The 21,783-nt window shown below is 51.1% G+C and overlaps 7 protein-coding genes across 7 annotated transcripts; 4 read left to right on the top strand and 3 right to left on the bottom strand.

The window, feature by feature from the left end:
* Nucleotides 1–2,347: 2,347 nt before the first annotated feature.
* Nucleotides 2,348–3,851, top strand: VTN49DRAFT_161 (uncharacterized protein; the record flags this gene model as incomplete). The annotated part of the gene is made up of 2 exons (XM_069409243.1): nt 2,348–2,851; nt 2,904–3,851. The coding sequence occupies 2 exons, from the start codon at nt 2,348–2,350 to the stop codon at nt 3,849–3,851; spliced, it is 1,452 nt and encodes a 483-aa protein (XP_069271622.1).
* Nucleotides 3,852–3,995: 144 nt separating this feature from the next.
* VTN49DRAFT_160 (uncharacterized protein) lies at nt 3,996–5,238 on the bottom strand (the record flags this gene model as incomplete). The annotated part of the gene is made up of 3 exons (XM_069409232.1): nt 3,996–4,810; nt 4,912–5,073; nt 5,178–5,238. 3 exons carry the CDS (start codon nt 5,236–5,238, stop codon nt 3,996–3,998), a joined length of 1,038 nt encoding a protein of 345 aa, XP_069271621.1.
* Nucleotides 5,239–5,716: 478 nt separating this feature from the next.
* Nucleotides 5,717–6,220, top strand: VTN49DRAFT_159 (uncharacterized protein; the record flags this gene model as incomplete). The annotated part of the gene is made up of 2 exons (XM_069409220.1): nt 5,717–5,874; nt 5,977–6,220. 2 exons carry the CDS (start codon nt 5,717–5,719, stop codon nt 6,218–6,220), a joined length of 402 nt encoding a protein of 133 aa, XP_069271620.1.
* Nucleotides 6,221–6,281: 61 nt separating this feature from the next.
* VTN49DRAFT_158 (uncharacterized protein) lies at nt 6,282–8,602 on the top strand (the record flags this gene model as incomplete). Its single annotated transcript, XM_069409209.1, has 5 exons — nt 6,282–6,721; nt 6,777–6,802; nt 6,863–7,267; nt 7,323–8,458; nt 8,513–8,602. 5 exons carry the CDS (start codon nt 6,282–6,284, stop codon nt 8,600–8,602), a joined length of 2,097 nt encoding a protein of 698 aa, XP_069271619.1.
* A 325-nt stretch (nt 8,603–8,927) lies between these two features.
* VTN49DRAFT_157 (uncharacterized protein) lies at nt 8,928–9,264 on the top strand (the record flags this gene model as incomplete). Its single annotated transcript, XM_069409198.1, has 2 exons — nt 8,928–8,941; nt 9,057–9,264. The coding sequence occupies 2 exons, from the start codon at nt 8,928–8,930 to the stop codon at nt 9,262–9,264; spliced, it is 222 nt and encodes a 73-aa protein (XP_069271618.1).
* A 1,459-nt stretch (nt 9,265–10,723) lies between these two features.
* Nucleotides 10,724–13,641, bottom strand: VTN49DRAFT_156 (uncharacterized protein; the record flags this gene model as incomplete). The annotated part of the gene is made up of 4 exons (XM_069409187.1): nt 10,724–12,413; nt 12,469–12,681; nt 13,010–13,238; nt 13,602–13,641. The coding sequence occupies 4 exons, from the start codon at nt 13,639–13,641 to the stop codon at nt 10,724–10,726; spliced, it is 2,172 nt and encodes a 723-aa protein (XP_069271617.1).
* A 6,160-nt stretch (nt 13,642–19,801) lies between these two features.
* VTN49DRAFT_155 (uncharacterized protein) lies at nt 19,802–20,845 on the bottom strand (the record flags this gene model as incomplete). The annotated part of the gene is made up of 4 exons (XM_069409176.1): nt 19,802–19,854; nt 19,910–20,081; nt 20,136–20,763; nt 20,829–20,845. The coding sequence occupies 4 exons, from the start codon at nt 20,843–20,845 to the stop codon at nt 19,802–19,804; spliced, it is 870 nt and encodes a 289-aa protein (XP_069271616.1).
* Nucleotides 20,846–21,783: the final 938 nt, after the last annotated feature.

Below are 21,783 nucleotides of genomic sequence, written 5' to 3'. Positions count from 1 at the left end.
TTTTTTTTTTTTTTTACGTCAGAAGAATATTGTGGTGGGTTGCTGATCAACGGACCAGTTTGGTCCGTATGGCTGCAGGATCACCCAACCAGAGTGTGTCCTGCTTTCGCCGTCTGCACATCGCTGGAGAGGTCAACTCGTTGTCATTGAGATTAGGATTGATTGGTTGGGATGCGCATCGTTTCTTGAGTTTGTCTTCCTTGTCTTGAGGAGAGATTTGCCAGCCTGATTTGATGATGTGATTGATGTCGATGCCGATTCAGCCGTATTCTCGTATTTTACGGAGGACACGAGGGCTCAGATGATCGAAAAGAGATAACTAGTACATCCTTGCTTGAATAACTTGAACAGTGGCCCAGAGGTCCAACAGAGCTACGACCACGAGCAACTACTGCTACTTACTCTAACTGTCGGTGTTTCATCACGTTGTTTTGAGCCTCGCGGCCGCCTAGCTTGACTGCCTGTCCCCGGCCAAGGAACGAAAATGCTAAAAATCAAGCATCGCCATCCGACCAACGTTGCGTCGATGAAGTTTAATGATATGCATAACTGACTATCGTTGACTCTGATTAGCTGTTAACAGAGCTTACGTCTTCGTAAGGTGCAGACTGACTCGTTCATAAATGGTCTCCGGCTGTTCCAATTCTAACTCGGACTTTTCCAAGAAGATTTCACTGTCCTCCGTAATCTCCAGGACATTATTCGAACAATACTCCTTGGCTCGTACATGCAAGGTCCACCCACTTGACGTGAGGGTAATTGTTCCTGTGTCGATATGGTCCATCCTATCCTAAAACTTTTTGATGCTTCACTGGCGGAGACTGGGCAAAAGCAACTTTCTCCCAGCACCCAGGTCTCTCTTTCGCCGTCAATGCTTAGTCTAAGCCATCAATTTCAATTTCTAACCTAAACTTTCCCTTGCCGACACTCCACAAGCCAAGGCCTTCTTCGTGATCGAACTAATCAACATCGATCCAATCGCAACTCATCTCCACAATCTCCGATCTGGTATAAACGAATATGGCCCGTTGGTTGTCCCAAAGAAGCTCGAAACAAGATTAGAAAAAAATCAAAAGAAGCATAAAATGGGGCCCATCTTTCAACTTTCTGGTCCCACTCGGGCCCAAAGAAATGAAGCTTTTCTAGCAGTTAGTTGTACTTTTCTGACGCTGGCCTGTGGGACGAATGACATATCCAACGGCTAACACAGTCTGGATCCGATTTTTCAATGCCGTGCCGAGACTAGTTCAACATAATCATCAGTTGGCGTTCGATTTCGACGTAAACAAACTTCCCTTACTCGTTGGATGGGTTTGGCGTGAATGATATGATGGCTGTGCCCTTAGCAATGTATAATATGGCGTGTACGACGAAACCTCCTTCGATACTAGGGACCTATTTAGTTCAATAACGACCTGTCCGATTATCAAGGGTGTAGATTCCTCGATTTTGCTTTCCTCGTTACTCTCTTTTTCGCATCCCTTTGGCCCTCGTTTCATTTTCCCTCACCTCGTTTTCATTTCATTCCTGAGGATATGTACATTTCTATAGACCCTATATATCAAGGAGGGCATCCAATTCCAGAATTATTTTCGCAAATCCGCACCTCGATCCATCACAAGTGGGTTTCTCTTTTTATCAAAAAGCCATCCACCTCGTGAACAAAATCTACTGCGACCGTTTCTATTGAGCTTTGTTGTTGCCCTCGTCTCCCCCGGGCTTCAGCAGTTGGTGGGCTCGGACTGATGTCAAGATCAAACAAAACTGCATCATACTAAGTACGCACCCGGCTCGATCTGGATTGGACGTGTGGATGCCCTTCCTTTACCTGAACGCCCAAAGAGCGAACCAACACGGAAATAATTGCTACCTTAAACGCGATTTCCGAGAGCTCTGATTGATTTGATTGCCCTCGGATTGGCCTGTGCCTACTTGCCAAAGCATCGTGTTTGGGGATACTCTTGGTTCTAGGTAATTCGGTAAAACGGTAAGTTTATATCAGGATGAGAATTTTATGATTACCTGCTTTACACCGAGCTTTCCCTGCGTGTTCCTGAGACTGGATTATATATAAGTCCCTGCTTACACACTTCCCCATCGGTTGGCTGCCTACGAGGACATTCTAGTCGAGGCTGGAAAGGCTACCAGATAGGTGGTAAGCCGAGGTACTGATCTTGGCTGGGCCGTTTGGAGTGCATTGGCGTGTGCGCGCAAAATGTTTGTCATTGCGAGGCTGATCCCAAAAGGAGTACTGTAATATGTTGGACTGGCCCCCGACAGCTGAATGATAACGTCCATTTACCGATCAGTATCCAGTGTCGGGTTGAGAAAGGCAATCTAACCACGGATGCAGACCTATCGAGTCATGACGGTGGCAGAGCCAACGCCGCCAGGTCAACCAGCAGGAATAAGTGAATCAGGCGTGAGCAGCTCGAGTTCGGGGCCAAATCACACGATGAATAGCACAACGTACTCCTCTGTCGCCCTAAGTCCCAACCCGGCCACCTGTGCGCCGCCATCTTCGGCACCAACTGCCTACCGGGCGTCCCCGATTTCTGCTCTGGAGCAGAGCCCACAGTTGCCGTCGCAGCGATTTCAGTTCCCCTCCTTGCACCATCTCCCACCACCAGGCTCCGCGCCACCACCCGGCTCAGCGCCACCACCAACCCTGCCTCCGCCAAGTTCGGCATCGTCCATAACGGCAGAGCTGGAGCAGATCGAGAGTCGCCTCAAGCAGCTGGAGCAGGAAGAGGCGTATCGCGCTGCGGTGCGTGCGTACATGCTGAACAAGCGCAAGCGCGAGGATGAGGAGTTCCGGATGGTCACGGAACGAGCGGAGGCTGAGGAAGAGGTACTCCCGATTGTGTCTCGATCATTACCTGCCCTAACATATGTGTATATAGGAACTGCGACGTCGGAGAAAACGGCTAAAGAGGGAAGCAATGGGTCTCACACACGATCCCCGAGACGAATCGCCGCAACGGTTAACGCGGCGTCGTCTCTCCGAAACCAATGCCGCTACGGCACTGGCTTGCTTTAAACAACAGAGCCCTCCGCAGCCTCACCTACCAGAGCCATGGAAAACAGAGTCATGGCAGTCAGAGTCACGGCCACCGGAGATTCGACCGCCGCCACCGCCACCACCACCACCACCAGCAGCACCTTCAGCTCCGGTCACGATGGAGCAGCCGTTGGCACCATTGCAGCCTGCTTCTGTCCAAAATTACACCACACCGGGGCCATTCCGGAAAAAGCAAAAATACACCATCAAAAATGCGGAAGCATGGAGCGAGCGGCATGGCCGCCCCGCGTCCTACGACCCGAATGGTCGCGCCTTGTGGAAACGGCCGTCCGACGGACAACTTGTCTATCTTGACTGCCCCATGCCTGGATGTGGCAAATCCGACTTCGTAACGCTGCATGGGTTCATGTGCCACCTGACGAAGAAGCACAAGAATCGCAGCCTCGGCAGCCAGTCGCGGGCACTGGAGCTGTGCGGCACCGTGTACGATCCCGACTCCCCACGGCCACCGCAGCAACAGAGGGAACGCCCCACGCCTGACGACGGCAGCCGAGGGGGTTCCGAGCATATCGAGGCTGACGATGATGACGATGAGTCTGCGGCGCTGTCATCACCGCCACAGGATAACGAAGAGGTAACCACGCAGCAGACGGAGCCCGACAACGCGGAAAGTGCCGCCACGTCCCCGAATGTGCGAGAAGCGTCGCCGTCGCGCGTAAACAGCACAATGAAGCCAACAATCGCGGCAATGATCGATCCGCCGGAATCGGAGTCGGAGCTGGACCGAAAGGCTTCCCCTGCAGCAACGAATTGGCCGAGTAATTTATAGTCCAAATCCTGTCAGGGAGCAATGATAGAGAGATTCATGCATGAGAACGCGAAACGAAACGCCCGTAAAGGCCTGTGAAAAGTTTCTGATATAAACTATATTCTGCAAGGCAAAGAGTAACCGTGAATGCTATCAAATGCCGAATCATGTGCTTTCCTCGCGCAGCACGAGTAAATGAATCAAATAGCCCGAACCGGACCGAAGTGCCTCAGGCAAGGCATCATCAATCACCCTCCAGACGCGGAAGAAACGCAGCGTTTCTCGCAACCAGGACTCAAAGACCTCAGGGGAGCGCTGCTGCTGTGCGATCAGGCATACTGTTGGGCGGTGTTCTCCCCCGTCCAAGGAATCCTGCGTCGACTGGTATGCCGGACGCATGCGACAAATATCGACGCATGTCCGTACAAAGGGAGGGATCAGAGCTTCGTTGTAAATGCAGTCACAGGAGATGAGAACATCGAATCCGGTGCGGTCTGGCTCCGTCGTTGATACAGATAAAGTGGAAGGATCATCGAGTTCCCAGTCTAGCGGTGTGAAGAATATGTTGTCTAACCCTAACCCGCCGCCAATCTTTTCATGGCTGTCCTCATCTCCGCCCTTTTCATTCCGCGAGGTCTTCTTCCCGACCGATACTTTAAGTTTTGAACCCCGCTTCTCCCTGTGTCGCCGGTTTCGGGAGCTCTGGTGATCATTTTCCTGGAACCGGTGCAAATCCTCGGACAATCTCAGGGCAGCCGTGGCGTTCGCTTCGACGTTGCTGCGGAACCAGCGTGAGACGTAGTCCTGGTCCGTCGCCACGTACGTGCCAACGCTCGGAGCCAAGCACAGCGCAATCAAACCGGAGATGCCGCAACCAAGCTCCACGACTGCTGATGATGGAGTGAGCACGCCTTCGGTTCGCAAGAGGTTTTGAGGCGCGGAAATCCATTCCGCGAGGAGAGGCGAAATCTTCCACAGCACTGAGAGGATTAAAGACAACCCTATGTTAGCTATCTCGTCTACTTGGACTATTGTTTGAATCATAATCACAAGCTTGGGCCAGATAAAGTTACTACAGTACCAGCACCCGTTGTGCCCCCGGCCCGCCGCGATGCGAGGACCCCTGGCGACTGCATAATACTAAACTCGTGGCCATGAACACTAACTTCGACCGTGGACGCGCTGGCATCGATGAAGCCGAGGTTTTGCGAGGGAATGTCGCGTGCAAAGAGCAGAAAGGACTCTACGAGAATCTTTCGGATCAGCTTGGAAGCTTTCATGTGTGGAAATGTTTTAAGTTCACAGCTTGCGTTGAACCTAGGTATCAGCCCTCTCGGAAATTTTTACCTTCGTCCGCGTCCACGACCTCCTCGCCAACCCTTGCCAGCAACACGTCCAGGGATCGCATTGCTTTCTTTTTTTTTGCCCGCTGAGTGTCTGGAAACTTGGCCCTGTGTCGTCACTCTCCCAAGACTGCTCCAGTGGGTCAGGTGATCTTCCGCAGAGGGGAAAGGGTTCTTATGTCATCACGCTTGGCGCTGATTGGTCCGTGCGTAATCGGTTTCTTGATTGGGTTACAGACGGTTGGGGCCAAGATTGGGGGCTTTGGCTTGCCGCAGATCCAGTTCACACCCGTTCGTAAACCTCTAGTTAGTCAGCCTCTACCTCTAGTGGGTTGCTTGTCACGACGGAGTACTCCTTACCTAAGCCCAATCCGAAGAGTGGCTGGCTTTGAGTGAGATCATGACGCTAACTGGTAGGATCAATTAGTTTATCTGACCCTGGATCTTATCAAGTATCGCAATATCAGATTTTCTCAATTAATTTCATGATGGCGAGTTTCCAATTAGCCGGAATCCTCCTGTGCCAATTGGTACCGAGTACACATGAGTACAAGCACAAGAACAGAGTTTCTTGTACCGCGCACACGACAAGAACGCGACCAGGCTGCGATGCTACTCCCATCGGATGGCCAGATCTGGAGAGGCCAATCGGATGGGCCTCCTTGCGCTATGGTCGCAAATACGGAGCTATCTGGACTAGTGTCTGCGGCCTAAACTCCATTTGTGACCGGGTAAGCTCCTGTAATAATTTGTAACCTGTCAAGCCAAGCGAGGAGCAGGGGAGAGCTTCCGGGCTTTGCCAGACCCTTCGTATTTCCCAGAGCTCTCCGCCTCCTCCTCTTCGTCTCTTCTCCTCATCCCGTCGTGTATTTGTATGCTGCCAGTCCCCCTGGAGCATTGTGCAAGGTGGCGCGGGAGCCTGAGAAAATCTGCTTAGCTTCCCCACACGCCGCGACTGGCCCGGCCCTGTTTTCCCCAACAATTTGTGCCCCGGTTCTGACGTTTGTTGTTTTCCTCTTTTCCCTGGGAAGCCCTTTTTCTGTGTAAATCTTCCCCCCCCCCAATTTTCCAAGTCCCAACCGCACACCCCCTTGAATCGCCGCCAAATATGTCAGGCCACCTCTTGTATATTCAACCGCGCATGGTGAAGAAGGGGCCTTTCACCGTGGAGGCCCCTGGATATGAACCGGTCGAAGGCGAGACCATTCCTCGTCGTATTGTCGCCGCCAAGGACAAGCTTGTGGAAACCCCGGATGAAGACACCAAGACCACTTTCGACATCGTCCGGCGGGGCGCAAAGGTTTTCGGCAATGCCAAGTGTGTCGGCGCGCGCCGTTTGATCAAGACCCATGTTGAGAACAAGAAGGTCAAGAAGGTAGTCAATGGTGTCGAGGAGGAGGTGGAAAAGCAATGGACCTACTACGAGCTGTCCGGCTACTCCTACCTATCCTATAACGAATACGAAAAGCTGGTCATCCAGCTCGGCGCCGGGTTATCCAATCTTGGGTTGACAAAGGGTAGCCGACTGATGATCTACGCGGCGACCAGGTAGGTGCTTTGCCACGTTTGTTCAGTCATGAGCCCAAGCTGACCGTGAAAATAGCTTGAAATGGCTATCAACAGCTCATGGTAGGCGGCATCATCGCAGAGGTCATGATTTGCCAACCAGACACTGACTATTTGGGGTAGGTGCCGCTTCGCAGTCCATCACCATCGTGACCGCCTACGACACCCTCGGCGAGGACGGCTTGCGTCACTCGATGGTGCAAACCAAGAGCGAGGGCATTTTCTTGGATCCGTCATTATTTCCCTCCCTGTTGAACGTACTCAAGGCGGCCGGCGACGCCGCGAACATCAAGTACATCATTTACAATTCCGACGGCGAGGTGAAGCAAGAACATCTGGACCGGCTGGCCTCGGAATATCCCAACATCAAGGTTTTGGATTGGGAGGCGCTACGAAAGTCCGGCGAGGAGAATCCGGTGGAGCCGGTGCCGCCGACACCCGAGGACCTCTGCTGCATCATGTACACCTCGGGAACGACGGGACCACCAAAGGGTGTGCCGCTGACCCATAAGAATGTTATTGCAGCCAGTAAGTGTTTCGTGAACTCGCGGAGACTATTGATTTTTGAGCTAACATGCCCCAGTTGCTGGCGTGACGGTCAACGTCGGCCCGTACGTTGGGCCCGGCGACTCGCTGCTCGCCTATCTCCCTCTATCGCATATCCTGGAGTACGTGTTTGAGAACGTTACGATGTACTGGGGTGGCACACTAGGCTACGGCAGCCCCAAAACGCTGTCGGAATCGTCGGTCAGGAACTGCCACGGAGACATCAAAGAATTTCGGCCGACGGTCATGGTCGGCGTGCCAGCTGTATTCGAGACGGTGCGGAAAGGAATTCTGGCTCAGGTGAACAAGTCCAGCGCCCTCGCCCGGAACCTGTTCTGGGGCGCATTGAGCGCGAAGGAGTTTCTCTTGTCCCGCGGCCTCCCCGGCTCCGGGGTATTGGATTCGGTGGTGTTCAAGAAGGTCAAGGAGGCCACGGGCGGACGCCTTCGGATTCTGATGAACGGAGGCGGGCCGGTTGCCAAGGACACGCTAAAGTTCATTTCGTACGCTATCGCGCCCATGATCAGCGGTTACGGTTTGACCGAGACCACGGCAATGGGCGCGCTGCAAGACCCGTTTGCGTGGAACCCGAATGCGCTGGGTGAGCCGCCGGCGTCGATCGAGGTCAAGCTGGTGGACTTCCCCGAGGCGGGCTATACGGTCAAGAATAAGCCGTTCCCGCAGGGTGAGATTTGGATCCGCGGCGCCAGCGTGACGAGTGGGTACTATGAGAATGAGGAAGAAACCAAGGCGGCGATCACGGAGGATGGATGGTTCAAGTCTGGAGATATCGGAGAGTTTGACGAGCACGGGCATCTTCGGGTGATTGACCGGAAAAAGAACTTGGTTAAGACGCTCAACGGCGAGTACATTGCGCTGGAGAAGCTGGAGTCGGTGTACCGGGCCTCTCCGGTGGTGGCCAACATCTGTGTCTACGCGGCAGAGGATCAGAACAAACCCGTCGCGATCATCGTGCCGGCGGAGCCAGCTCTGCTGAAACTGGCGGCAGAGAACGGCATCAAGGATGAGCCGGTGGAGAAGCTGATCCACAACGAGAAGGTCAAGTCGTTGGTTCTGAAGGAGCTGCAGAACTACGGCCGGCAAGGTCGCCTCAAGGGCATTGAGATCATCGACGGAGTTGTGTTGGCTGAAGAGGAGTGGAATCCGCAGAACGTATGTGAACGGCCGTCTTGTTATCAAGGACATGGACTAACTACGAGATATCAGGGCTTTACAACGGCGGCGCAGAAGCTACAACGGAAGAAGATTGTGAACAAATACCGGGCTGACATCGACCGGGCGTATGGAAAGAAATAAATGCATTGTGCATGGTAGCATGATGATGGACGTTGGATGATCTGGTTTCTCTCTTCTCTTGCTTCACCAGCAGGATTGTATGGTAATGAGCATGTTGGTGTACTTGTCTCTCGTAGGTCATGAACGATTCCGTGCTGTATTGTGACAGATGGTATTGTATTGTAACCACGATGTAGATTGTCGCCTAGTTTGCGCCAAGCCTTCTAGGCCAAGCAATCCGGAGATAGGTTAAAACTCCGGCGATCAAACTCAGGTACTCCGTACTCTTCAAGCTAAACCATTCGAGATTCAGTCCAAAACATGACCACGTAAATCCAGAGCAATCATGTCCTTCTGGAGGTATATACCCTATTTTTGTTTCCCAATTCCTATCTCGTCTTGAGAAAGCAGCAAAAATAACTGCCAAACTGGACCCATTGAACAAACGGACGAAACTAACTCGTGAATTGTATAGCGCCTACAAGAACCTGAACCCTCGCACCCGCGCGCTCTTCGGCGTCGGTCTCATGTGCTGGGCAGGCATCGGCTTGCTCATCTCCCCGCAGGTTGAGAAGGCATTGGACATGGTGCCGACGGAGGAGGAGAAAAGGGAGCTGGAGAGGAAGCTGGACTTTCGGGTTGTGAGCGTGGATCGCGAGAAGAGGGGAGGAGACAAGTCATGATTTGAGCGGGTCTCCATCTACGAATTGATAAGTTAATGAGAAACTGGGAGGAGGAGGATTGCTTGGCTTGAGTACGAAGGCTTGCCACGTTGGCTTGCTCGAAGAAAGGGCTGAACCTAAGGGTGCCTGGTGACTTTACTCCGCCGTACGCATACACGTGTGTTCGACTTCCCCTGCCCATATATAATATATATAGCCTGGCTAGAAGACCAAGGCCATGTCTGAATGATGGCAAAAGCTAATTATAGATTAGGAGGGTTGAGCAGCCCCTACAACATTACATGCGAATTCGTAGCCCCATATACTCGCACGCTCCGTCGGAACACGAGCCTCTACGTACTCGAAAAAGAAAATTTGGGAATGCTCTCCATCTGCAGCATGGCCACACCTTGTGACCAGTAGCTAAAGCATGCTATGGTGTAGCTTATTTGAGACATATGGATTAGGCAACGTTCCTACATGTGCTTTCATCTAAAGGTGGCTCAACAGCAGTTAGCAATGAGACATTGAAACCATCCTGCTTGGACAAACGACAGGGCCAGAAAGGATTCTCTTCTCGAAATTTCAGAACAGGAAGAGCAGTACCTCGGCTGATGCAGTTGCGTACTACGTCGATGGCATCCATCTACCAGAGGGACAATGAAAGCCGCAATGGGAGAATTGCGCATAGTTTCCCAAAACAGGATCAGAATAGAACATTTCCGTTTCTCTCGTATAGTTTCACACAATCAAATCAAAGCATGTAGTACCATTCATGCCCGACAGAGAGAATGACATGTAGTGCGCCGTTTTTCATTGATTTCTATAATCGGATGGTGAGAAGCTGGTACGGTCAGTCAAAGAAAGAAAAACAGAGCCCTTGTGTGTAACAACAAGACGAAAAAGAGGGCCGCATCAATGGCATGATTCTTGAACTTCATGATAATGAAGGAGAGGTGGTCTTGGGGGGGCATCTAATCCTTTGCAAGCTTGGACATTTGAGACAAGGTAAACGTGGTTGCCATTATCAAAGTTTGTGCTAGTCTAGGTGCGAGTTACTTCGGCGACTCAGCCCTAATTTCCCAAGTGAATTTGAACCAAATTGAACATTGAAAATACTTACTCCATGCTAGTACTTGGCCGACTAAAGCAATAGTTAGTGATAATAATAATCTAGATTAATGGCTAAGCTGGAGAGTCGTCAGTTGCCTGCTAGTCACAGAGAATTGCACCCCCCAGGATGAGGATAGCCACAATTTCAACAGGCCTGGATCTATCCATGACTCATCCGCTCAGTCAAAGTGAAATGCACTTCCAATCCTCCCAGTTTAACTTGTCAACGCCTTTTTCCCCCACCATTGCACCGAAATAACAATAGTCAGGAACTAAGGTATAAAGACATAAGATATATAGGAAAACAACAAACGTAATGGAAATCATCGCAACAGGCTCTTATTCATCTGGCCCGAAGTTCTCGCTTTTAGACGTGACTTCCGAGCGGTCTTTCTTCGGCCTCCATCATGGGTCTGTCCATTCGTACGCAGAGGCTGCTTTGGATAGGATCGAATCGTCCGTAGGAGCCCTCGGTGGCGCGGGTGCGGTTGTTCTCGAAAGTAAGCATCGGCAACTGCCGTCGGTCCATACCGGACGTGGTTGATTTGCGTACCCGAGACTCGTCGTCTGGCTCCCGCGGATAATTGGAGACCACCGACTCAAAGGCATCTTCAAAGGGACGATCGTTGCTTTCTGGCGGCTCGTCAGAATGCGGGCTAAACTCAACTCCACCACCGCTGGATAGATGGCTGTGTCGGCTCAAAGCCCCCGCCGATTGCTTGCGATGAAGGTCGATGGACGCGTCCTGGTACGCCGATGGGACATCCGCTGCGCCGTCCATGGATGGCACCCCATCTAGCCGATCGTTGAAGACGATGCAGTCAAAGGGCGAGCCCGAGGACGACGACATCAGCGGACTGGTGCTCGACGGCGAGGGATCCAGCGATCCGAACGTGGTTTGGTGTTGCCGCCCAAACTGTCCAGTGCCTCGGTTGGTGGCATCATAAGGCGTGCATGTCATTCCGGCGTACGAGAACTGGGCCAAGCCAGAGGCAATCATGGTTCCTCGTGCTCCATCGCCGCCACTGCCCAGACCACCGCTGTCAGGTCCCATGCTTGTAGATCGGTTTCTTTTGCCGTCTTTGTAATGCCCGGGGGACCGTCCTCGGACAACCACAGGATCTGACCGCCGCTGCGCCACCTTGATCCATTGGAGTTGACCTTGACGAAGAATTCCCACTTGTAGTTCTACGATCAAATTGTAAAACTGTTGTTGTGCCCTCCGTTTGCCGTTGTTTGCCGTCGCTTTCTGGAATTGAATGCGGCGGAACGTGTGTTGCGTGGGATGATCGGTCTGCATCGTACTGCCGAACGGTTGGTTGTAGTCCGCAGTCATGGTCCCCGCCTGCGGCCCCAACCCGTATATCCCCTGCCCTTGATGGCCTCCAGGTCCACTGGCGTTCGAGCCCATTAAGTAGGGGTGAGTCGGGTCTAGAATCACTCGATCGGGTTTCTTCTCTGATTTTTTGTCTCGCTTCGGCGAGTGCTGGACCAGCTCTCGTGTTTCGTTCTCCGGTGAATTGACCACTGCCGATATGGCCATTGAGAAATTATGAATTCGTTCTGGGCGTTGTCCCGGGATCTGGAGGTAGTAGATGGTATTCTGCGGCAGACTTGGGGTCAGCGAAAACGAGCAGGTCACCGCAAAGTAGTTGCGCCGATAGCATGTCCACTTGTTATCCACCTTGAAAAACCCTCTGTGAAACCTTGCACTGATGGTTGGGGTGATCCTCTGTCCATCTACCGTGATCTCATGAAAGATCTCGATTTCCGCAAACAGAGGAGCATCTGCAGTAGATCCGTTTCGCTGCTGGTGCAGAAGCAGACTGTTGTTGTCGTTGAAGAAAACGTGCGCTGAGTCCGCAGGAGTACCATAGGTTGGGGGAATGGAATATTGTGCGTATCGAGCCATAGTACCGATTCCCGTAGGCTGTTGGGATGAAAAGGAATTTCTGAGAGGATATCCGCTGGGAAAACCGTCTCTCCCCACCATACCAGGAATAGCTGAAAGAGAGCTTCCCTGTGTTTGTAGAATATTGGAAAGCGTGGAGGGAGGGCTAGGGCACAGTTAGCTTTGTTATGAAGGGGGAAAAAAAGGATCGAGAAACCCACAGCGCCGGGACACGCGGCGATCGAAAGTTTGATGTTCTCTCCGCCAGAGGCGAGGATAGGACCAAGTTTGAATAAACGGAAGTGGAAGTGACGCTCTCACTGGAGCTCACATTGCTTGAAAACATGGACGTGTACTGGCCAGGAGTCACGGTGCCCGATGTGCCAGTGCATGAATCGGGTGGGCTCATCAGCAGCCCCGACAAAGAGGGGAACCTGACATGGACAAGTTTCCGTTAGAATAAAAATGCAAAAACAACAGGATATCGACAGAATCAAGAAGTCATTCGCAAGGTTAACAGTGAAATAGTCGGCATCAGCAGTTGCCCAAACCAAAGAGCGTTTCAACTCCGGAGCCTTTCTGAAAGGCCATCGCATTTTGCAGACTCCATGTATTACAAGGCTACCTCCCCTATGAGCGATGCAATGGATCAAGCTCATGCTAGCAAAAGCGGCACCATAAGGGGAGGAGCCGAATGGTCCGGAGGCAAAATCGGAAGTACTGCAGAAGCCGACCGAATTAAAGCGGGAAATAAAAACTCACTGAACATCGTTCACCGAAGGCTGCTGCGTGTTGCTAAAACGAAATCCGTTGCCAGTAGGCGAAGAATCTGGCTGAGGGAGCGTATTCCCAAACGAGCTGAGGCGCCTTGCCTGCTCCTCCTCGGTAGCATAGGCAGCCTGTGTAGAAAACGTTCGCTGCTGGCCAATGCAGTCTTTCTCAGAGCCAGCAGTCGAGTAGTCTAGGGGAAACGTCGGGTTTTGAAGCAATGCTGCGGAAAAGCCAGCAGGTCAGATGCCTGTCAGATATAAAGCTGTGGGCAGGAAGGCAAAACGGAAATAGCAAATACAGTGTCTTTCGAGGGTAAATAATGCATGTGTCAAATATTGAGCATGGCAGCAGAGCAAGAGAACGGGCTTCGAGAAGTGCATGCGTCAGATGTGGATTCGGCGGAACCAAGGCGCAGACCGGACTTTGACCATGCAGCCGCCTTGAGAACGGGGGCCCAACCAGAACTGATGGAAGGCCAGCACAATGCAAACGAATCGAATAACGTCTTCATTGGCCTTCATAAATGCAGCTGCTTGGCAGAACAAAACGTCTTAATTGTCACACAACAGGAGATTAAGCTTACTTGAGTGTATTTCAATGTTTGACCCAGCGTCACCAGTCATGTCAACGCAACGAAGATGGAATCGACTGCTATACGCGATCCGGTGCTAGTCCTTAATGGTTTTTGACACAACGAAAGGCAACCATCTGCTTGAATCTGTTCTTGGCCAGTTGGACGTACAGTAGTGCGGGCCCGTCTTAAACGGCCTCTGACACTGTTCCGGGGCAGCAACGGAGAGACTGTCCACTTGACAAAGGTACTGGCCTCGCAAACCAAACCGGATCCTATTAGAAACGCAAGAGAAAGGATTCTGGCAATTTGTTAGCTCAGCCATCGTCATGTCAATGTCACTTCTAGTTGATCATGATAATAGCAATGCTTGGGGGACTAGAACTCTCAAATGACACGCGAATGCCGGGAAAGTGACACACCGATCATCACAAGGAAGTAGCTTCTCGCAGCTTCAAGTGGTGAGCGTTGGCATCTGAGGTTGGAGAGTGATGGCAATAGGAACAAATCACAAAGCGCACGCTTTTATGAGAAGAGATGAAACAACGACGGGAATAGAAAGGATAAATGTAAACGAGTGACAATCATCTGGTCACCAGACACCAGCCGATGTTTCCAGAGAGCTTTGCCACTTCTGCCCTCTCGCATCGCTCGGCGCCCGCTTTTGCTTGTATACAGTATTGAAGAGTCTCGGCCGTTTAACGACCTCACAAACATCCTCTTCTCTGGTGTATGCTCTCTGAATCCGCCCACAATTGTCGCCCGTACCAGGAAAGACGTTATATCGCTGATTCGCATTTCGGTGTGGACGGAGTAGAGGCGGATTGACAAGCGCAGATCGATATATACAGACATAGGCTTCATCACCAACATCGTAGATACGGGGGAAGCCGCCGATAGAAAGAGAAGAGAGCGCAGAATAGAGAATTGCAAGCACGATATGGAAACGGCAGCGAGCTGGAATGAAATCAAAATACTCACCGAAACCCCAGAACAATAATCGCAATCTGATGTAACAATGTTCTCTAATCGCAAAGCTAATCAAGCGCTGAAGTCGGAGCAGTTGTTCTCGTCTTTCCGCTGTAGCTGTTGACCACCAGGCTCTGAACACGTTACGCGTACAGCGGCCGTTTCACAGGTGGGCAGGACCAACAGCAACTCTTCGGACAGAAACAAAAACCTGCCGCGGTGGGAGGTGTGTCAAAGCAGAACGGGGGCGAGGAGAGGAGAATGGCCGGAGAATTCAAGAACGGATCAAGGCTTTTCTGTTCAGGAAATTCTCTGGGTTAATATTCGTTGCGCTTCATGGGCTCAGGAAGACGAGAAGCTGTCTCCCATTCGTTTTCCTTTCCCGCTCAAAGTTCTCTCTCACTCGGTCTAGTCGACCCTACGATTGTTGACCCTGACTAGCACGAGCTTTGTACGGATTTGTGGTCAGGAATACAGCGTTACCGTCCCACACACCCGCCGCCTGGGGCACCGTCCCAAAGCTGGGATGATGGACATTGCTTCAACAGACTTGGCTAACGGCCTCTTTCTGCAGACCAGGTCCAAGGGAAGGGGTTCTATGTCAAAGACCGCTACAACCGTCAAGGGGAGCCGCAGAAATGGCTCGGAACAGACCAACGCCCGTGCGATCGACCACTTGGTCCAAAAAGATGCAATGATCAGCTGCAGTAACCCATCTAGTCCTGCGCAGATGACGGCAAATCGGATCAGGTTGGAGGATTGGATGTCCAAGACTTTAGCCTAGCCCCTCTTCTCAACAGAACATCCGAGGGGAAAAAGCGGCTAGGAAAAATTTTTGCGACAAGGCGCCTTGTGACAGTCTATGCCATATGTGATGCAGGAACATGTCTGAGGACGAGGACCTGACCCGAATAATGGCAGATTCCGTCCCACATGGCTCTTGGGTTACAATGGTCATTGCGACGTGAGATTTCCCGCCTTGTGGCAAGAGTAGAGAAAAGCGGTCGATTGAGACGGATCTATTGAACTGCTCCGTCGGGCAACCGTAATCGCCTGTCGAATTGCGCAGATCAGTGAAGTATTTTTGGCAGGGCGCACTACTAGCCACCTCCATACCTTACGGGAACAACTATCCGAATGATCAAAGTCGCCGCGTGATGTGCCTAGATCTGCGCCCTAAAGTTCGACTCCGTTGAGCTTGTCCTAGCCCTATCAAGATGGAGGGATGACAGATCTGTGGGTCAGGGTCTCATTCCGATTAGCGGTCACCGACGATGACCTGGACTTGACGGCAACGAGATTCGTTACCAGATCTTTCTCTTGATCATGACTCAAATGATCGACAAATACCGAAGAGAGGCAGCCCTTTTCTATTTCGGGCGAGCGTCTTGGCATATGCAGAGGATGCCAGAGCAGCAGAGAAGGCTCCTGTCAACCACTGGCCAAAAGCACCTTACGCAGATCGGGAACAGCAGCCGGTAATGCGCGACTGCCTGAGGCTGGTAGCGTGGTTTCTTGGTCCACCAAGCAGCTTGAGCAGCAAGGATCGCGGGTTCTTCCCCCCCCGGCTTGGCGGTCATCATGCTCGTTTAACCAGAGTCCAATTTTGACCCGCGGCCGCGCCTAGATAAGATGATTGATAATCCTCGAGAATGTAGTCGTAGACTACTACTCTGAAGAAGCAGAGGATGGGCTTGATTCTTGTGAACTCGTGCCGTATGGCCATGGATTCCCACTAGATTTGCATTTCCCACTCCTGGTCAACGAACCCCTGCAAGTTCGTTCAACAGTTCATGCTATCCATACCTACGGTCTCAGGATTGGCAGCGGCGGCGAGGAAAGCATTCTGTGGGGAATGCCTGTTTAGAACCCATGAAGCTGGCGTAAATGATAGAAATTGCTTCTATCGCGGCAGGAGAGCACCTGATTGGCGGCACCCTGGCCTAGCAAGCATTCAGATCTTGGACGAAACCCGACCAGGATGTGTTCGACAAGTGAGAGAGCCGTAGGCACTGTAAATAATGTGCATGAAGGGCTCCGATGGCGTCGAATTAGGGCCCGTTGCGGGTCGGATTAAAAATTCAATTGAGATAGTTGACCCTGGACCCTGAGACTTGAGAATGGGAATTAAAACCACACATTGTCATTGGCCTGGCTGTCCGCCCGATCCACACAGTGATCTAATCTTTGTTCGCAGCTCACTCCGCTGCAGCTTGAAGTGGACTCTGGAGTTAGATTGGTGGAGAGAGTGGGTTTGCAACGGTATCGGAAACCGAGAACAACAAAAACGAGGACATTAAGGACGAAGGATCTCATTACGTATGAAGGAAGATGATGAGAACGGAACGGAATGAAGTAAACCAAGTTTTTTGAGTCAGTTGATTTAGTCATCTTTCAACTCAAATCTAAACTCATTCGGTACATCACCGAACTAGTCTAACTGGAAAACGTTTAGTTCAGCACAAGAGCACCATGGGGATGACATGGCAGAACCAAGCATGACGACGATGTTCATCTGGAAGTTGTCGCCTCACAAGGCTGCTGAGCATAATGAGATTGCCGTGCGAGTATTGTACCGACTGCCTTAGGATTCTCGATTGAATTCCCACAGTACGGGTAGTCTATGACTGATTTCTGGTATGTACCAGGCCCTGGTGCCAACCATTGGTAGCCAAAACTTCAGCCTAGTTGTCGGTGATCGGCAGGGCTGAGAAGTTATTAAGGAGCTTTGCAGAAAGCTCTAGGCTTCTGAAGACTACCACGCAATGGAAGATTTCAATGTTGCCCGGCGAAGTAGATCCTGTCCACACTCCACAGGCTAAAGTTCAAGCCACTTTCATGTTCACTATCAGATCAGTAGGTAAATAGTAAGTTACGTAACTGACCCAGCGCTCTGGGAGGCTGGCAGCCCGGTTGGAATTTCATGCGGAACACACGTGAGCTCACGTCATGAAAATCCTTGTTTGAAAAAGATTAATTAAAAGAGAAGCATACAATTACAGTTGGTAATTGTTTGGCTAGAACACCAAGGAAAGGGTCTTTTATTTTCTTAAGCTCTCACAGGCTGACCAAAACTCTGAACTTTTGGTCTAGCTCTGGTCTCCCAGCGGTTGAACTGAAACCCCCAACTTCTACCCACCTACAACCCACAAGCACGGTTCCCTGGGAAGTCCACTACTGCGACGATGACCTCATCTGGAACAAAAAAATCTAGCCAGGGATATTGCAAAGCGTTGAATGCGCCTTCCCGACCGACAATACAATCCCTGCGCTGTCGAACGGTCTCAATCCCCACCGCATGGCCGGGGGTATCGACCGGCTCCAGTAACCTTGTCGAAGCCAGGAAGTCATACAGTTACATTCAACTCATTTTGATAACAATTTTGTGAGTAAAGTCATTCTCGCATCGGTGTTATGGCCCGGTATAGTTTTTGGAGCTGGAAATGCCTAATGATCCAGATCCTGTCAATGGTCATCTTCTGGGGCCACAGGGCCACCTTTCTCTAGGCTATGATTTGGTTCGAGAACGTGTTTTGAAAACAATACCCGAAGGGGAGCCGTTATGGTGCTCATTCAAAATGAGTATGGGAAGTGGGCAGGTACTGAACCATGCCCTCGCGACGAGTTTCCTTGTGTTACGTGAAGTGCCATCTAGTCGGGGCAACAAGTCCTCGTCGTTAATGACTTCCGGTACCTGAAGCTAGTCCATCGTGGACAGGCTGACCACAGGCCAGTTACCTGGCCCGTCACCGCGAGCCGTCGACAGCAATTGTGCTGAAAAATAAGCTCCCAGGGACAATATTTCCGGCCGCACGGGGCGATACACTTCCAGTGGGGCGTGTCAACAAGACCACACCAGCAGGACCTGCGGGAACGAATTCGTATGCTGTTGCGAAGCACATTGATTTGCCGCTTGAGCTGTCTAAGACTAATTGAGCCTCCGTGAGGACTGATCCGTCAAGACTCATTCCTGGCGGTGTGGAAACCCCGCGCTGTTTGAGTAACACTCCTCCGAGAGCCATGACGACTGGCAATTTGCCTGGATAGCTTCGGACTGAATCTGGCCAAGCATCGACGCATATATTGGTCCAACTAATAGCAGTAGCGTGCGTCAGAAATCATCCGCCCATCCGCAGTTCCCGCTCGCATGGTTGCCTTGTCGTGTCTTGTTCGATTCCGGTCACCGGAGCGAAGCCAAGGGTATTCCAATTGTGGCGCAATCCGGCACAACTTTATCTGGGCGGGATCATTGGCCTTGTCTTGTGTTCGCTGTATGTGTGAGCGTTACCGGCGTGTAACAAGTCAGACGTGCCGGACCAACGAGGTGTCACTTCCCATGGAGAGGAAAACAAATCCGAGAAGGAATCGCTTGCGATTTGTCACACTCAAAGCTGCTCCTTCAGGCCACCACCTCTGTACCGCTGGGAACGTTCAGGAAAGACTGGCTTCAGAAGCAACAAGGGGGTCGTTGAACTCACAGATCCCGCATCCCTGAAGTGGCTGGGCCTTCATTCCGAAAACTTCCTAGGCGCCGAGGCAGCAGGAAAGTCAGCTACAATTGAAATGGCATTGTTCAGGTAAGTTACACGTGCCTTGCGTGGTTGACAATTTGAGGGTCAGTTCAAATCGATATGCAGCAGGCGCAGTCAGAAAAGAAATTGTGCCGCCGATTGCAATAGACAAAGGCATCGCAACCTGGTCGTTGTTTGATACTTGTTCACACACCATAGGTGCGAGAAGAAAACGCTCAATGACCGTGGATCATCATAGACTGGCTGATGGCAGGATAGAATCCTAAGGGCAGCAAGCTACCTTCACCGCTAGTTCAAACTGACATGGTCAATGGAATGACATTAGCGCCTTGCTAGAATGCGACATGCGCCGCAGTGCGGCTTTAATAGGCTACAATGTGATTCGACATTGCTAGGCCCCCGAAAATGATCTAGCAGGGCTCACAGAATCCGGGGATTACTCGAACAGTGTTCTCAGTGACAGATTCAGGGCAAACACACAATGTTGGAAATACGATTGAAACCTAAGGAGGACGAAGGCAAAGAAAGGGTTATCCGCATACAATCATACAATACAACCACGTTCATTCATGACACCAGATGAATGACTACCATGAAAATCCCGTCAGCATGAAACATGGTATCTATAATTGAACGAGCAAGTGACAAAATGATCCATATTCTTTTTGTTTGACAGTCATGACAATCTAAGCACATATTAAGGAACGAAGTTTAAGATGCCCGCTTAGCAAATTCCACCCGGAGAATGAGGTGGCGGTAACCAACTATATAGAGTTAGCATTACGAATCGGCAGTATGAGATTAAGATTTGAAACGTACAGCCATCCAACTTCTCACATGCTCGCGCAGCATCAGCTCGGTCAGCAAAGCTGATGAACGCGAAGCCTTTGGCCTTTTGTGTGTCTCGGTCGCGAGCCAGGAAGACTCTGGTAACGCGGCCAAAGCGCTCGAAGAGATCGCGCAGTTCTTGCTCTTCGGCCAACTCGGAAACCTAATCATGAAGTCAGCGTCACGTCGTTCGTATGGAAATTGGGCGGAGACTCACGTTCGTGACTCTCAACGTAGCCAAATCGTCCCGCTCGTACTTGCCACCCATCTTCTCGCCAACAGCAGCACCACCCTTGCGCAGATGCGGGGGAACGTAGCTTCCCGTACCCGAGCCCAGAGCCCCAGTCGTTGTAGCAGTACGATCAGCGTCGAGACCGCCAGCAGGACCTGCCTCGTCGACAGGAGCCATGGTATCTTTGAACGGACAGCGAGCAGTGAAGTGCTCGCCGCTGCAGATTCGGCACTTGACCTTCTTGTCCTTGAGCTGGCCCTTGGCACCGCTCTTCTCCGCCTCTTTCTCTGCATCTTCCTTGGCCTGAGCCTTCCAGTTCACGCTTGGTCGGAAGATCATGTTCTCGCCGATAGTTGTGGTATCGAGTGACGGGCCCGGCGGGTGCCCTTTCTCCAGACCGAATTTGGCCCACGTTCTTCGTTCCGCCACCCGCGGATTGACATGTTCTTTGACGACCGTCGTGCGAATCTTCCGCGTCACTTTAACCTTCTTGCCCTCGTCATTGAATCGGTATGAAACGACAGTTTTTGTGCCATCTTTATTCGTTGTCACTTGCTGTGGGGGGAGCGCTGAGGGATCATCGAAGTCCTCGTCGTCGGCCCAGTCGGCGCGGCTATAGACGGTTGATAGCTCATCAGCACGCGATTCTTGACTCTTTATAAGAGATATTGCACTCACTTCTCAAGTTTCGACATCTTTGGTGTTGAATGTTAACCTCTGTTCTGGCTATCAAATTTCCTGGTTTTCGCAGTGGAGGTGTTGTGGATTTCTTTTGATAAGCCCCGGAGTGGCGCAAAACGACCTGTGGCTAAGAGCTAGCGAGGATCACGTGATATATGTCCTGAGGCAACAATTGAGAGTTTGCATCTTCGTTCTTTGATTGCAAACCCACTTTTTGCGTGATTTAGTTCACTACTGAGAGAAAAATCCATATTGTACAGTAGAGCATGAAGTGTTCAGGGCTTCCGCCTTACTTTAGCCGGGGGAAGGTATTCAATGAACCTCCACTTTAAAGCGACCGTTCTGAATTCCCGAATACGGTAAGCTTCTAGCAGCCCTAATTTCCCTCGACGGTTTCCCAAGAACACACATCGGACGTAATTTTCGAATCCATATACCTAATGCCATTTCATAACAAGATGCAGTAAAGGCTGAAAGACGGGGCAAGACATATGTACTGCTATGATTAGTATCACCAACAAAGCTGATTGACTTTCGACCGGAAATCAATGCTTTCGATGGAAAATTTCCCGAAGACCTCGTATCATCCTGACTCTACATAAGCCACTTCTGTCAATCAAGATGCAACTAGCCGCAGAATCCAACCAAGATTTTCACCACCAATTCATTTTTTCGCCGCATGCCCCGGACAATACTTAAATTTCAGTCAATGGCGCGAGACCAGAGCATTGAACTCTAATGACCGTCACTCTCCATTCAGCCACATCAGTAGGTCTTGACAGTGCATTCTCTAACAAAGAAGTTTCTTAGAAGCATCTGTGGCTAGTTTTAATTTCCGATACAAACAAAGTACAACAATCTTGATATTTTTGTGTCTTCCACTCATTGAGCATCAGAGCTTCGCCGCATGTTTCCTGAAAAAGGAAATGGTTTTAGGGCATTACCCTGAACT

Source organism: Thermomyces lanuginosus (assembly GCF_041956635.1).
Source record: "Thermomyces lanuginosus strain ATCC 200065 unplaced genomic scaffold VTN49scaffold_12, whole genome shotgun sequence".
NCBI lineage: Eukaryota > Fungi > Ascomycota > Eurotiomycetes > Eurotiales > Trichocomaceae > Thermomyces > Thermomyces lanuginosus.
This window is presented reverse-complemented; position numbering and strand designations above follow the sequence as displayed.